At 44.6% G+C, this 14,830-nt stretch overlaps 1 protein-coding gene across 1 annotated transcript in view; it reads right to left on the bottom strand.

Moving 5' to 3' along the window:
• Nucleotides 1–4,547, bottom strand: part of myo3a (myosin IIIA) — a 58,658-nt gene extending 54,111 nt beyond the window's left edge. Inside the window, exons 1-2 of the mRNA XM_035530880.2 lie at nt 4,373–4,547; nt 3,105–3,239 (exon numbers count right to left, since the gene is read on the bottom strand). Coding sequence (XP_035386773.2) covers nt 3,105–3,239; nt 4,373–4,540 — 303 coding nt within the window. The 5' untranslated portion in view covers nt 4,541–4,547. The remainder of the gene's footprint in view (nt 1–3,104; nt 3,240–4,372) is intronic.
• Between the last annotated feature and the right edge of the window lie 10,283 nt (nt 4,548–14,830).

The raw sequence follows: 14,830 nt of genomic DNA, 5'->3' as shown, positions 1-14,830 counted from the left end.
TCAGCTGGCCACTACCCCCCGACTACGGTCATTACAACCAATATTACTCGGAATGAGCCCGCAGGATGGCGTTTACACAACGGGATCAAGACTCCTGTGCTAGTCTCCCTCTCTTTGAAGTTCTGACGCGAGGGTGAGAGTTCTCGGGCTAAAAGGCTGGGCCCTGCTAAAAGGAGATGAAAGCACCCTGTCCATAATTAGAAACCCACGCACAAAAGAAACAGAAGCACATGCTCACTGGCAGCTGATGAGGAGAGCAACAAAGTGGCGCACGCAATTTAGCATCCCCTCGGCAATCGGAGCACCTCCCGGAACCTTCTGAAACATGGCAAATTGCACTTCAGAAGGGAGGCCCGTAACCATAGCGATTTAACCCTCTTCAGAAGGGAGGCCCGTAACCATAGCGATTTAACCCTCTTCCTTACGCCCCACCACCCCACAGACCCTCCCACCTTCACACTAGCGGCACACGCACGCTGAGATTAGCTGCCTAGATTTGGATTGCTGAGTGTGACATTTGCATTAATGAATTTGCATAGAGAGATGCAAAGCACTTTCCAGAAAGAGAATTTTTTAAAAAGCGAAATAAATTCGGCTTTCATTTGTTGGCAGTTTCTGTAGTACCGTACATGGCAGGAGTGGCCTGTGGCTTTTTTGTATGACAGTGCTAATTGACTAATGCTCACTGTGGAATCTAGGAACCTAGATTCAAACCTGGATTCAAAAAGGCCCAGGAACGTACTTCTGTAATGTGTTCTCTCCTACGAGCGCCACGCCACCTGGTGCGCACGAAGCTCACCACACTCGGTAACCACAGAGATGTAGGCACGGACCCTCCTGTCCTGCTCCAGGTTCTGTGGAGCAGGTCAATAAAGCCTCAGCACAGGGTGGTAAAGACCCAGCACAGGGCTGGGCCACGCTCCGGAAGGCCCCACACCAGGAGGTCTGTAGACAAAGCACCATATCAACACCTTCAGTGCAGCACTAGCTGACACATGGCTAGCTTCTGCAGCTCTGGGGTTACAGGATCACGGAAGCTTGGTACACGAAGGCATTCCCGTCTTCCCTGAGACTCTGTAAGCAGGAATTAAAATAATAACACTTCAAAAATCCTAATAACACAGATGATGTATAAAGGATGCCGGGTGCTGATGTGCATCACACAAGCAGCTCACGCTAAATAACTGCATCTCACGCCCATTCCTTGGTGGGCCCTACTCAGACGTTGTTCGTAAAGCCCCCTCGAGCACAATGAGATTGGACCGGTGACCCACATCCACTGACTGCACACTAGTCTAGATGGACAGGAGGCATTTACTGACTGCAGTCATGGTCGGCAGATTATTTGAAAGGGATTAAGTATATTGACACAGAAAGAGGAAGATTAGGAAAAAAACAAAAAAGGAAAACAAGCTAAATGGATTTACACAAGCATTTCTTATAGCTACATTTACTTATATATTTATACATGCATGTTAGATTTTTTTATTATTTAATTATTAGTATCACTTAATGTGTCTATAGAGATTGCGATTACACTTCTAGATAGACACTAATTGCTACTTGGATGTGCGCCGCTGTCGTGTTTTGAGTTTCTGGTGTTTCTAAGATCCTGTCTGGGAAGGCAGGATGCCAGGATCCTAATTTCCAGCTAGCGCAGCCATTACGGCTCTCCCTCTGCGCTTCGTGTACAAGAGCCCTTGCCACGTTCACGCAAACGCACCTTCAAGCACCTCCCAGTCAGAAAGCGTGACAGGCCACCCACCCTCCTCTCAGACTGCACCTCCAGCCAAGCACGGTGAATAAACTGCATTTTTCTTCCCCTCTGAGCCGCCAGTGGCAACTGCCACGCTTGGAGGGCGCAGGTGTCGTGAGGTCAAAGGTCAGGAGCACAGCCGCGCGCCCCCAGCGCGGTGTGGCTCCTGCACCAGGGCTCGATGGTGGGCCAGGCTGACCTCTATTTCACTGCTGCCAAGCCTCTGATATTTCTAAAAGGCCTCGGGGCCAAATGGAACAGGAAGCATGGCAAGCTGAGGACTGCACTCACTCACTGTGATGGGGGAAATAACCTTTAAACTTTTTGAGGAAACACCAGGATTCAAAAGTTATTGTGGTGGTATATGGCTCAGAGAAATCCAATCATAATATATTTGGACTTACCATACCTAGGTGTTAGTACTGACAATGTTTACATGGATATTACAGAAACTGTACTTCTTCCAGTGATGGAGATGATGTATTTAGGCAAGTCCTTACATTTCAGCTGAAGCCTCTAGGACGTCCTCGTTTGCACAGAGCTGTACGTTTAGCATTAGTTACAGACTCAGGTGTGAGTGAAGAGTTCTGAGAGGTGTGTAACGTGCCCTTAACAACAGCCGACATCTCAGACGCACCAGTGCCGAGACGTGTGGTCCAAATGCCAGACTGGCATGGGTGTGGGGGCACAGCTGTTTTCTACCGCATTCTGCAACCCAATAACTAATGCAGGAAATGCTAATTATTAGTATAATAGAGACGGTAGAGATCCATGAAACACGTTTCCTTCACCCCCCCACACCTTTCTTATCTTTGGTCCTTAATCACGAGGCCCTTTGTGAGCGTGGTAACAGGAGCAGCAGAGCACACCCAGTGCTCGACACGCTTGAGTAGGAAGGAGACAATGAGACTTAATGATCCCTGGGCTGGACCTTCTCTTACACACCACACAGGAAGACGTTTGGAACCGAAGCTGCTCTGTCTCTCGCAGGCACTTCCGTCAGTGAGCGATGTTCAGTTCCAAAGGGCCCACCATACCACCAACACCAGCCGGCTACAGCTTCGCAGTAGCTTTAAAGGTTCCCAGATATTTGAAAAATGCAAAACGTCGAACTTAGTGGTATAGCACTCTGATGTGTAGCTGTATTATGTCATTAGCTAACTAAACAAAGAAAAAAAGCTGACAGAAATAATCATGTGTTAAAATTAAAACTGACCTTAATTTTGACTGATGTCAAAGAGCTGTTTGACCCGGCCCAGAGGGGAAATTAAGGATTTGGTTCAGAAACATTGTACCTGTAAGCCGAAAGTGGTTATCGAGCATGAGGCACGGGTGCAGGCTCATTTACCTCCAGAACCAGCCACAGCTGGTCCCCATGTTTGACATCTTTCTTGTAGAACATCCCGTAGAACCTCACCACGTTCGGATGGTCGGACAGTGCCTTCAAGATGCAATACTCTGCCTCTATCTCCTCATCAATATCCTGAAACAAACACAAGACATTAGGTAGAAATTGCAAAGACTGCACCACAGATTTACACGCACTTCCACCATATCTAGCAGCCGTCCATTGGTCATTTTTGGACAGTAGTATTTGAACACAATAAATCATGGCTCCACACCACACAGAGAGTGACTTTTATCTTGGCATTCATTTACATCTTCCATTTTGTCTTTCCCATGACAACTGGCAGTACAGTACCCTGATAGAAGTAAATAAATGAAAGAAAGAATGAAACAATTCAGTTGTTTTAAGCAATTTTCTGTCTGGCACTTTAGGTCTGGATGCTAAGCGTTTCATTGCTTTACTGCGCGTGACTAAACCATATTTGTTTGGATATCAACAGAAATAAACACTATGACACGAGGGCTGATGGCCTCTGCTGTACTTTACGTTTGGTCTCGTTCAGTGTGACCTGCATGAGTAATTCTGAACACAGTGACAAATTCTGAGCCTTTCAGAAGCCGGACATTGGATGGGTGAGTAAGACCGTAGTGCACAGCAGTCAGTGAAGACACAGACAACACCCTAGACCACAGAGTGACCTCGTCAGGACCGAGCACACTGGGCTTTGTGGTCTGAAAGGGTTATTTGGCTGAGCGTTTAAAATAGGGCTGAGAGACAAAGCGAGAACTGGAAAGACAATGAGAGTCATGTAGGAAGGAGAGATATATTGAGAGAGAGAGCGAGAGAGAGAGAGATCAACAAAGACATGGACAAGCAGTGAAAGCCTACAGCATGTCTGTTGGTCAAAAGTGTGCTATTCCAATGTTAGGTTAAAAGCTCATGGTGTGTGTTCTCTGCTACCTGCCAGGGCATGAAAGGGCAGAAAAGCTCACGCACTTTAACATCAACAGACATTCATGCCTGTAAAACAATTTTTTTTAATGCCACAAAGAATTATGGGACATGGAGGAGACACAGGTAGAAACCTCCTGCCTTTGCTTTTCAATAGAAGTGTGGTCTTGATTTCCTTGGGTAGTCATGTGAATTTATAACCCAGCAGAGCAGCTCTGAGGTTAAGCAGGTAAAGATTATGTAATGTGATGCTTTGCAGAATGACAAACATAAATCTCTCACAGTGTCTTATTTAAATACAGCAGAACATAACTCACATGAACTGGGTCCAGTATTTTGACGGCTGCCTTACTACCGTTGACTTTGTTCAGTACTTTGTAGACTTTGCCATACGTGCCTTTTCCGATGGTCTCAATGATTTCCCAGGTGTCCGACGGATCAGGAAAACTGTCAAAGGCAATGGATTTCCCCGATTGTGGAAACATCTTCCTGATCTCCTGCTTGATGAGAGACGGTCATCTCACATGGTTTGCTTCAGAACCACGACCTGTCAGCTCTGTTACAAACCCTGCATATCTTAAGGAGCCTAGTAACCAGATATTGTTTTCACCGCGATGCACCTAACACAGACCTTATGAGTACGAAAGCAGACCTCCTCACTGAACAGGCGAGTAAACAGCAGACAAGAGAGACAACGGCAAAGTTTTGCACCTGGCCGACAACACTGTGTGCAGTCTTCTCAGAGAATGGCTTAGTACGGCTTAACAGTACAGTTAGCCTGAGGAACAAAAACATCAGAATATTCTAAATTATATATATTGAAATCGTATGCACCGTTTTGAAATTTCTTCACAAATATGTAATTTTTCCATAAAGAAACAAAACCTGTTGGTATGAGTTTGTCTTGCTACTAGCTTTTTTAGATAGAGGCACAGAACATCTTCTCATTCAATATAATGACAATCATCTGTAATGCTATCTCTCTCAACTGGTCTGCATTTAAGGTGCTACCCCCTAATGCCCCAATGCCCTGCCCTGCTCCCAGCCCTCTAAAGCCACCTAGTGAGCGATCCTTTTCGTCATGGGCTGTGCAGGCCTCTTTAAGATGACGGAATTACAGAGGCCCCTTTCTAAACACCTTTTATGTGCAATTCCTCCAGCCCTTTGCTGTCTGTGTACAGTGGCAAAGGGCTTGGAGCTGAAGGAGCAGTACAGTGACGTGGCACTCCTAGACCACATGTGGATGAGCGTAGATTCCTAATGTGCTTCTCCAATAGTTGCCCTGGGTTTTAGAGATGTAGCGAGCAATACACGGTAGCATGCCTGCTAGCTCCACGGAAAGGTCACGGTTATTTCAGTAAGACTTGGCATATCTCTATAAAGGGAGAAACTGGATATTTCACGCCTCTTCTGAAGGGGCGGGGCATAAAGGCTTGCCCAGCTCTGAGGAGATTTGGCTTATGCAACAAATGCACACCATGTTTCCAACTGTGTCCCTATGATAACTGTGTCCAAGTGTCCCTCCAAAGCTTTTAATATGAGATACAGAGATCTGAACTACTGGGTTGCCTTCATTCCACTAGTAGGTCTGCTAGCGCTTCACTGCTGTCAGCCTATTGTAAGGCAACACACACGTTATTCCTAAATGCTGTACACGCCACCAAAGTCAATACAATGTTTTCATAAACAAAACGACACAGAAATGTCTTTGTGTGTTAGCGTTACAGCCAGTGTTACCTGTTACCTCAGAGTAGTCCACCTCCACAGTGAACTGCTGTCTGAAACTGAAGCCTGCAGTCCTCATTAATAAAAGACATCGCCCAAAGACAGCCCACGTTGAGTATGATTCAAATACCACTAATACCACTAAAACGTTAATGGCTACGTGCACTGCTTGTAACCAACAGCGCAAGAGTAACGCTTGTTTTACAGACGGCACCGAATTCTGTAGTTATGTTACATCACTTTCACTAGATCATGCTCCCTCCACATTAACCACACACATTCAAGCAACAATTTCTTAGGTTCGTTTTGATCAAACAGGGGATGACTCTAGATTTAACTTATACTGTTTCCTCTCGGGGTGAGCATATCCAGCGATTTGCGTGCCAAAGCGAGAGAGAGGCAGGCAGACGGGTTGTGTTGCAGAAACATGAAGGAACGAGCTAACTAGCGTTTATGCTAATCTCAGTGGTAGCCCAGGCTTCTGCTGAAGTCAAAGCCAGTTAGGCATAAGATTGCGGATTAAGAGGAATTTCCCCATGCCGTGATACTTTCTACCCTTTTAGACTCACTAAAACCCGTTAGCTTTACTTGAACTGTAGTGGTACATCACACTTGTTTCACATTCTTCAAGACAGGGTTACTACCCAAATCAGCATACAGAAAATTTTAATACTGTATACTAAACATGTCAGCAGAAATAGACCACGTTCACAATTCACCAGCTTTATACTGTAGTACAATGTGATTATATCAGCTTTACAATGAGATGGCTGTGTTGAAAATGGCAATCTGATAGTGTATTGTTAGGTCCTTAGTCATGGCTTTGTCATTGGTTACTTGTGCGTAACGATTAGCACTCGTACAGGCAGGCAACTCTTGCAGGAGTGGAGGTTTTGTTGGCCTAATGTAAAGAACCCGAGTGCATTGCACTTCCAAATGTCTTCAATTATGGATATAGTCTCTGTACAGGACAAAACACTATGAGGCCACCAGCAAAGTAGATATGGAGGGGTGCCTGACAGTGTGGAAGTTGTGACTGGGATAAATCCATGATTAGACATGTCTAGGTAAGTGTGAATGATTCTGTAAGTTTAAAATGTGTTTGAAAACTTCTCTCTGCTTACAGGACATCTTTCTGTGTTGAGCAGCAGCTCTGTGTTCAGAAAGCAGCCTGTTTGTCTAAAATGCCAACAGGTCCATAAATATCTCTACTAGATGAGGCCAAGCCTAGACCAAATTGCAGCGCTATAAGCCTTACCTGGCACGCCAGTGCCTCAGTGAACATTCTGGAACATTCTAACACACAGCCCTTGTTTTTGCAGTGTTCCCTTCTCCTAATTTTCTCTTCTCAGAAAACAAAAGTGCAGGCAACTCAAGGATCTGGGGTGGAAACAGGATATGCTGCAGGCAGAGAGAGAAAGGAGATCTGAGCTGAGCTAATCAGCTAAACTTCTGCGCAGGCTGAAGTTTCAGTGGAACCTTTAGTGGACCTGGGAGACATGGGAGCTAATTGGCCACAGGTAGAGGACACCAGGAGACATCCTCCCTGGAGGGGGACCGACTACCAGGGTAGAGAACACCAGGAGACATCCGCCCTGGTGGGGTACGTACTACTAGAGTAAAGGACACCAGGAAACGTCATCCCTAGTGGGGTACAAACTACCAGGGTAAAGGATACCAGGAGACATCATCCCTAGTGGGGTAAAAACTGCCAGGGTAAAGGATACCAGGAGACATCATCCCTAGTGGGGTACAAACTACCAGGGTAAAGGATACCAGGAGACCAGGAGACATCATCCTTAGTGGGGTACAAACTACCAGGGTAAAGAATACCAGGAGACATCCTCCCTAGTGGGGTACAAACTACCAGGGTAAAGGATACCAGGAGAACAGGAGACATCATCCCTAGTGGGGTGCAAACTACCAGGGTATAGGACACCAGGAGACATCCTCCATGGTGGGATATGGACTATAAGGGTAGAGGACACCAGGAGACATCATCTATGGTGGGTAACATGCTACTGAATGCACTACTGAATGCACCTAGGCATATTTAACATGCTACTCAACGTACTAATAAACACACCTAGGCATGATTAATGTTCTACTGAATATACTACTGAACACACCTCGGCATATTTAACATTCTACTGAACATACTACAGAACACACCTAGGCATAATTAATGTGCTACCGAACATACTACAGAACACACCTAGGCATAATTAATGTGCTACTGAACATACTACTGAACACACCTAGGCATAATTAATGTGCTACTGAACATACTACTGAACACACCTAGGCATATTTAACGTTACTGAACGCAGGCTATTCAAATGACACTACAGGTTTTCCCTTCCATACTGAACGAATTTAGTTGCTCTTTCTTTCATTGCTAATCCTATAGTCAGCTCAGTAATGAGTCGGTCCCCTTTATCGTCTGTAGTGCTGTTTCACTGGCATAACACAGCAAGAGAAAGGCACTGTCTAAGACACTTGGATAAAAGCCATGTAAAAGTTTCTTACTGACCTCAAAAGACTCAAATTATGATATTACATTTCAATCCAATGATTTGATATTTGTGCCACACTGCTAAAGCAACAAACCTACCTCTAAAAAAATATTGATAGCAGACGTGTTTATGGTTTCACAGAATGATCATTAAACATTCAAAAATTAAATGTCATTTTAGAATGATGCGTAAGATTGCATAATACATAGACATTACAGCCTTACATCGTGCCTAAGCTTGAATCCTACCACACCCAGCAGTGACTACACCGTATACACAGCGTCCCCACCCAGGGTCCACCCCAACACGGCCGATTCCCTCTGAGCACATTAGCCGACTGACCTGCACAGCAATCTGACGAAGCCAAAGACTGACAGAGAAGCCTCTCTCATATAACCCAGCCAGAGCACTCAAACCAGCACGACCGACCACACCCAAACTCCAGCAAAGCACCTGTATTTGTTTAAACCAAATAACACTGTCTAAGCCAAGGCTTCATACAAATTCCTTTAACAAATCTCTTTCATGAATGTTTGTTTTACTTTGCTATATAACAATAATAATAGTAATAGCAATAATAATAATAATAATTGCACCCATTTCATATCCTAAAAAGATGTACTCATGCTAAAACACATAAAAAGAGCAAACTCTCTAATAATCTTTTAACAAGTATATAAATAGGCTAAATTGCCTTTTAAAACGATACCTTAGAGTGAACATCTCAGGTTCAAACTCACTGTTATTCACAAGCCCCATAAACACACATGTATGACATCCGCACTTACTGATGAGTCTCAGCATGGCCGTGTATCAATCGGTCATATCCTCGACAGAGGAAGAAGACTGCAGCTTCCTGTCTGCAGGTAGATCACCTGCCTGGGTCATGCATTATTCACAAACAAAAGGTAACACAATATTGCGCAATGCACGACAGTCGCCCGCCTCTGACACTCGCCGTAACTGCGGCCCCAAAGCCAGACCTCGTCTGAGGTGATCCCTGAGCAGTGGTGGAGACGACGGCCTCTGCTGGCGTACAAAACGGGGTCCGCTCACGGGCTGTGGGGGGTGACACCGGACGTCCGACTGCCTCGTCTACCCAGTCAGGCCACAAGGCAGAGGAGGACAAAAGCTGAAGGGAAGGAGTTTGGTGTCGGACGTGGATCCCCTGATCAGGATTCACCAAGGCACGCTCGCACACACCTGTTCGTCTTGAAGATACATCTACTGTCTCCAGCTCTCTGTAAAAAGAGAGACTGGTTCAGCACACAGACACTGGGAAGAGAGTCAGGATTATTAGAAATCATTAGTCATCATTTATTATTAGTCGACTGGCAATTATTGACCATCCTTGGTGAGACTTAATCTGTTCCTAACTGTACTGAGGCAACTCCACTGGATACTTGGAAAGTTTCCATCAAACTTTCCCGCACATAAATCCGCGACGGAGGTCAGCATAATTTATACACCTGTATGGTTTTACTGCTGCGGAGCCTGTGGCTGTAGGTGTATAAAGATTCCAGTTTCCTACGTTAACCCTCTGGGCTGCTCCTGCAGGGTTGGTGTGAGTGGTGAGTGATACTGGACACAGACGCACCAGTTAAAACCAGCATTCATTACAGCATTCTATTACTGAGCTCCACACCAGCCGTCTGTCTGGGGATCTGTGAGCTGTGTCCAGCTCTGTGTGTGTGTGTGTGTGTGTGTGTGTGTGTCATACATCAATCAGCTTCAGCTGTGTGTGTGTGTGTGTGAGTGTTTATCTGTTGGGTGTATTACTGACGTTCTGCAGAAGCCTGAAATATTCATGAACGCATGAATGCAGCTTTTCTCTGGGTTATTATGGTTCTGAGTGTTTTCCTCCCTCCCTTCGCACTCAGAAACGCTGCACACAGGCTGCCACCCCGTCCACTATGCCAGACGCCAGCTACCTTTCTGCCCCTCACGCCTCCTCCCTTTTTCCTGCGTTGGTTCTCTGTCTTAGCAGAGAGGAATGTGCTAATATCTCAGCTCCTCTTAGCAGGCCCATCCATCAGCATCTGATGGGAGGATCATAGGCAATCAATGATCCTGAGTATGAAGCCATCCATGCTGGGCCCCACTGAGTGAGTCACGTGTCACGGATCAGCCTGCTTGCTTCCATCCTCGCACTCCTCGTAGGTGTGACGAAGCCGCCCATTCCCAGACCCGATCTGCTCCAGGGGCCGCTCAAGTGCCGCCTCCCTCGGGAAGGTCTCCAGGCTTGGCAGGGCTCAAAGGTACCGTTGTGTGGGCGGGGCTTCAGCAGGAAGTCTGCCTTGACTTGGAACCCTGCCGTTGTCACGTGATCGAGATTAATACCTCGAACCCCAGTCTGGGTCAGGCAGTGGAGACTCAGAGCCCTATCTTGGTCAGACACATTCACAGCTACATACTGAAAGGACATGACCTAGTGTTCATCAGGAAATTACTGTATGGTTGAAATAAGCACAGGAACACTGGCACATTATGCATAAAAAAAGTTGGATAACATGGACTATAAATAGGTGGGTCTGGGCGTTAATTAGTATCACGGCCAGTCATATGACTCATCTCACATCTAACTGAACTAAGCACAATACCACAGCACAAACAAAATAGCATATCTGTGACTTTGGAACAGGAAGTTTGAAAATTTTAAATTCCCTTTCTTTTGTGGCAGTGTTCCCACCCTTATACGATGCGATACCCTTGTACGATCCATGTTCCAGGGTCACAAAGACACTGGTACCCTGCATGCAAATCTAAGAATATATGAGTATACATCTCTCATCTTCTGAGACGCTTTCATGCTGTTTGTTTGTTTGTTAACAATTTGTTTGTTTTTTAACCTTTTACTGATTATATCACAATTATATCAGATATGCTCACTGCTGTAATGACCTTGTGAGAACTGACATTAAGCACTAAGGTACCCAAGCAGATCTGTGTCTCTGCACATAGCTGTTAGTGTGGAAGCAAGGATGAAGTGCCATGCTGAATACTAAACACCGGCCTGCACCGCGTCCAGCAGCTCCCGGTTAGCTCGGTGCTTAGCTGAGGCTGTAAAGAAGACTAGTTCTCCAACAGGTAACCCAGACGCCCACCTTTGTGCAATTAAAAGCAATCCGGCCCCAAAATGGATCACAGTGAGGGAGTGTTGGAGCACAAGTCAATGAGTTATAGTCCCACCAGATTATGCAGGTAATCTAACAGAAGATAAAGTTTGTAATTAACCCATGCTAACATTCTTTAGAGCAAAACTCTCATGTTTAATTAAGTTGAGACGGGGGTCTTATTACTGGATTTTGATGCTGTATGATATTTAAAGCATGGTACTTTTTTCACATGACCATGAAGGACAGGAAAAAACAACTGGGACCGCACTGGACAGAAACTGTCCCTGTAATTATTGCCACTGTCAGATAGTACATGTTTTTGTCCCAAGTTATTACACACTGGGTAAAAGTGCATGTAGATAACACCTGCTAGACACACAGCATGGCCTGGTGCAATGGGTCAATCTCAGAACACCCCTGAGGTGCTTGCAAATGTCCAGGTTGGAAATGGGAAATGACAAATGATGTGAGGAAAAACAGGAACGTCATAGAGTGTAGGCTTGGTCCACTATTCACAAAAGATTTTGACAACATAATTGTATAATTATGAAGATGGAAACATCTCATCATGATATAACTGCAGGAGAATGTCATTTGTGTTTTTGCAATAAAATGCCTCCAGACATCACAAGCACTTTGCCACTGTACAACATGACACACTACTAAAGCAACCAAAGGTTCAGACTGGTTAAGTCTCAACAGCATTTAGCAGACACTTTTATCCAAAGTGACAGAGTTATGACTGAACACAATTTATGCAAATGAGGGTTAAGGGTCTTGCTCAGGGGCCCAACAGGGACAACCTGGCAGTGTTGGGGCTTGAAACAGCAACCAACTGATTACTAGTCAAGCACCTTAACCACCGAGCTACCATGACCCACATATGGAGCACAGGACGGGTTGTGGTCCGCTGCACAGCAGCGAGACGCTGTCAGGGCACGTCAGTGGTGACGCGGTCCGCTCTGCTGACCTGAAATAAGAACGTAAGTAATGAGGTGAGATCTCACTGCAGCATTTTGACACAGTAGGCCATGATTCTCTCCAGTCTTACATTTCCCCTAGCAGTGGTTCTGGCAAATGCAAATACTACATTCAAAGTGATTCACAGTCTTTCCATACAAAGCTATTTTTAAATAAAACTAATTCTTCTTCTTCTTCTTCTCATTGTTATTATTATTATTATTAAGTGGCAGTAATAGATAATTGCAATATTCCAAAAGGCATAAACACACAAACATATCTATAAATTAGTTCTTTCAGCTATCATTAATCCATGGTGCATGAGCACACAACAAAGAAAATTCAGTTCATGAAAAGCAATATATGTACATAATATATATTGATAACATAATTCCCTCATCATCTGAACTGTGTTTGGTTCACAAAAGAACTAAATGAAAACTGCACATCTTTGATGCCTCTTCTCTCTGCTCCACTGGAGTGCATCATTAGCTCAGAAAACCAGATGGCACCATGTTGTTCATTCTCTCTCTGCTTCTCTCCACGCTCGGCGTATCTCCGCCTGGGCTCTCCTGCAGGAGCAGGCTGCTGTTGGGGGGGGCAGGTGTTTGATCCTAATGGCTTTCCCCTGAGGCTGGTGGTCGACTCTGCCCCTGTGTGACCCACCCCACCAGCCCACTGTCAGAGGTTAATTCACTCTCTTAAGTGCTTCATTTGTTTTTTTGTTTTTTTTTTTATTCGCCAACAGCTGACTGCAAAAGACAGAAGATTCAACTGTGCCGATTGTGGTTATGGCTGAAAGGGAGGAGTCTTGCTAACAACCCTGCTCTCACCTTGGTACTAGGGAGTTAGAATATTTTTTTGTGAGTCATGTATTCTGAACCAATTCTGGGGGTTTTGCTGGTGACGTAACAGTGCTAATTGTGCCTCTATAATCAACTGCCACAGTCAGTAAAGACAGTCCCCAGGGAGCCTTTCTCCATAAAGAACAGATTAGGACAGCAATATGCCAGCAGCGTTTAAAACACTGCCCCCATTCACCCAATCCCCAGGCCTTTTCCAATTTAAATCATTAACCCTTCAGAGTCAAGTTCTGAGAAACTGTGTTTCAAGGATTCTGTTGACTGTTGTTATTCGAGGTCTCTACACTAGGACTGCGGGACCGAGATGGGAACAGTCAGAACACAGACACTCTGCAAACGAGCATGACACTGAGCACTGGGAGTAATGGGTGAACAAATCCACTCTCCTGGGAATTTATGTGTGCCGTAGCACTGTAGCATTGTAGACAGCCATGCATGGACAGAAACACCGACACGCAAAAACAGTTACTCCTAAGACTTCCCAAACACGTTTTCAATCCGAGCACCAAGTTCCGCCAAACATAACCGCGAAGACGTGTAGTACAAATGCAGGTGTGTTCTGCCACCTCCCAAACACGGTTGCAGTTACACACTAATGCAAAACTTAAAATTTATCAAATATAGGAACTGGCTTAATGTTTAATATATGATGATATTTATGACTGTGATTCCCTTTCCAGAAGCTGCTGGATTTGTGTTGTGTGATTTAGATCTGAGATGCTGCTTTTAACAGTTATCCTACTGAAAGTGAAGTGGATTTATTGAAGAGAGAGAGAGTGTGTGTGTGTGTGTGTGTGTGTGTGTGTGTGTGTGTGTGTGTGTGTGTGTGGCCCACACTCTGGAATCCTGGTTAATGACAGTGAAAATACTCATCCCAATAAGATACTGTATGAAATGAAGAGTGATGGCAATACTGGAATGTGGAATTCCGCTTGCTAGCACACAGTGATTTATAGTACATTTAGTGGGAGGCTATTTCTTTCAAGTCAGATGATACGATTTTGCCTTCGGGATTAGATTTATTCCTGTAATGCCATATTACAGAAATTAATCCAATCCTGAAGGTGAAATCAGGATGGAAAATCATGTCATGGAAAATCTAGCCTAAATATTCCCACTGTTCTTTCACCATTTAGTTGTGATGGTTCTCTCCCATGACACAGATATTCTGCTGAATTTTTAAAACTAAAGATTCTTTATTTGGGCAAAAAGAGGATTTATGTTTATTAGTTTGATTACTGTGAAATATTCAGCAACAAATATTTACATAAATACACATTTAAAATTATCCTTAGGGTTTTTTGGATGTTCAGTACAAATTTCAGCACAAGCCAGTGAAAAGTAGAATACACATACAAAGAACTGCAAAGTGATTAAATTTAGCTGAGAGATCCAAACTTCAAAAATTCCTAACTGAAAAAGTATTGGAAGCAGAGTCATAAGGTTTTTCAAGGTCTCAAAATCACTATAATAGACGTCTTCACATGACTTTTCCATGGCCTGAATCCAGGCAGGCGAGTGGAGATGGTATGGAATGACACGTGAATGTTTGACTTGAAATGGGACAAATGGAAGAATATGGAAGACTGAAGATG

Source organism: Electrophorus electricus, chromosome 14, assembly GCF_041902795.1.
Source record: "Electrophorus electricus isolate QZ-2024a chromosome 14, ASM4190279v1, whole genome shotgun sequence".
NCBI lineage: Eukaryota > Metazoa > Chordata > Actinopteri > Gymnotiformes > Gymnotidae > Electrophorus > Electrophorus electricus.
This window is presented reverse-complemented; position numbering and strand designations above follow the sequence as displayed.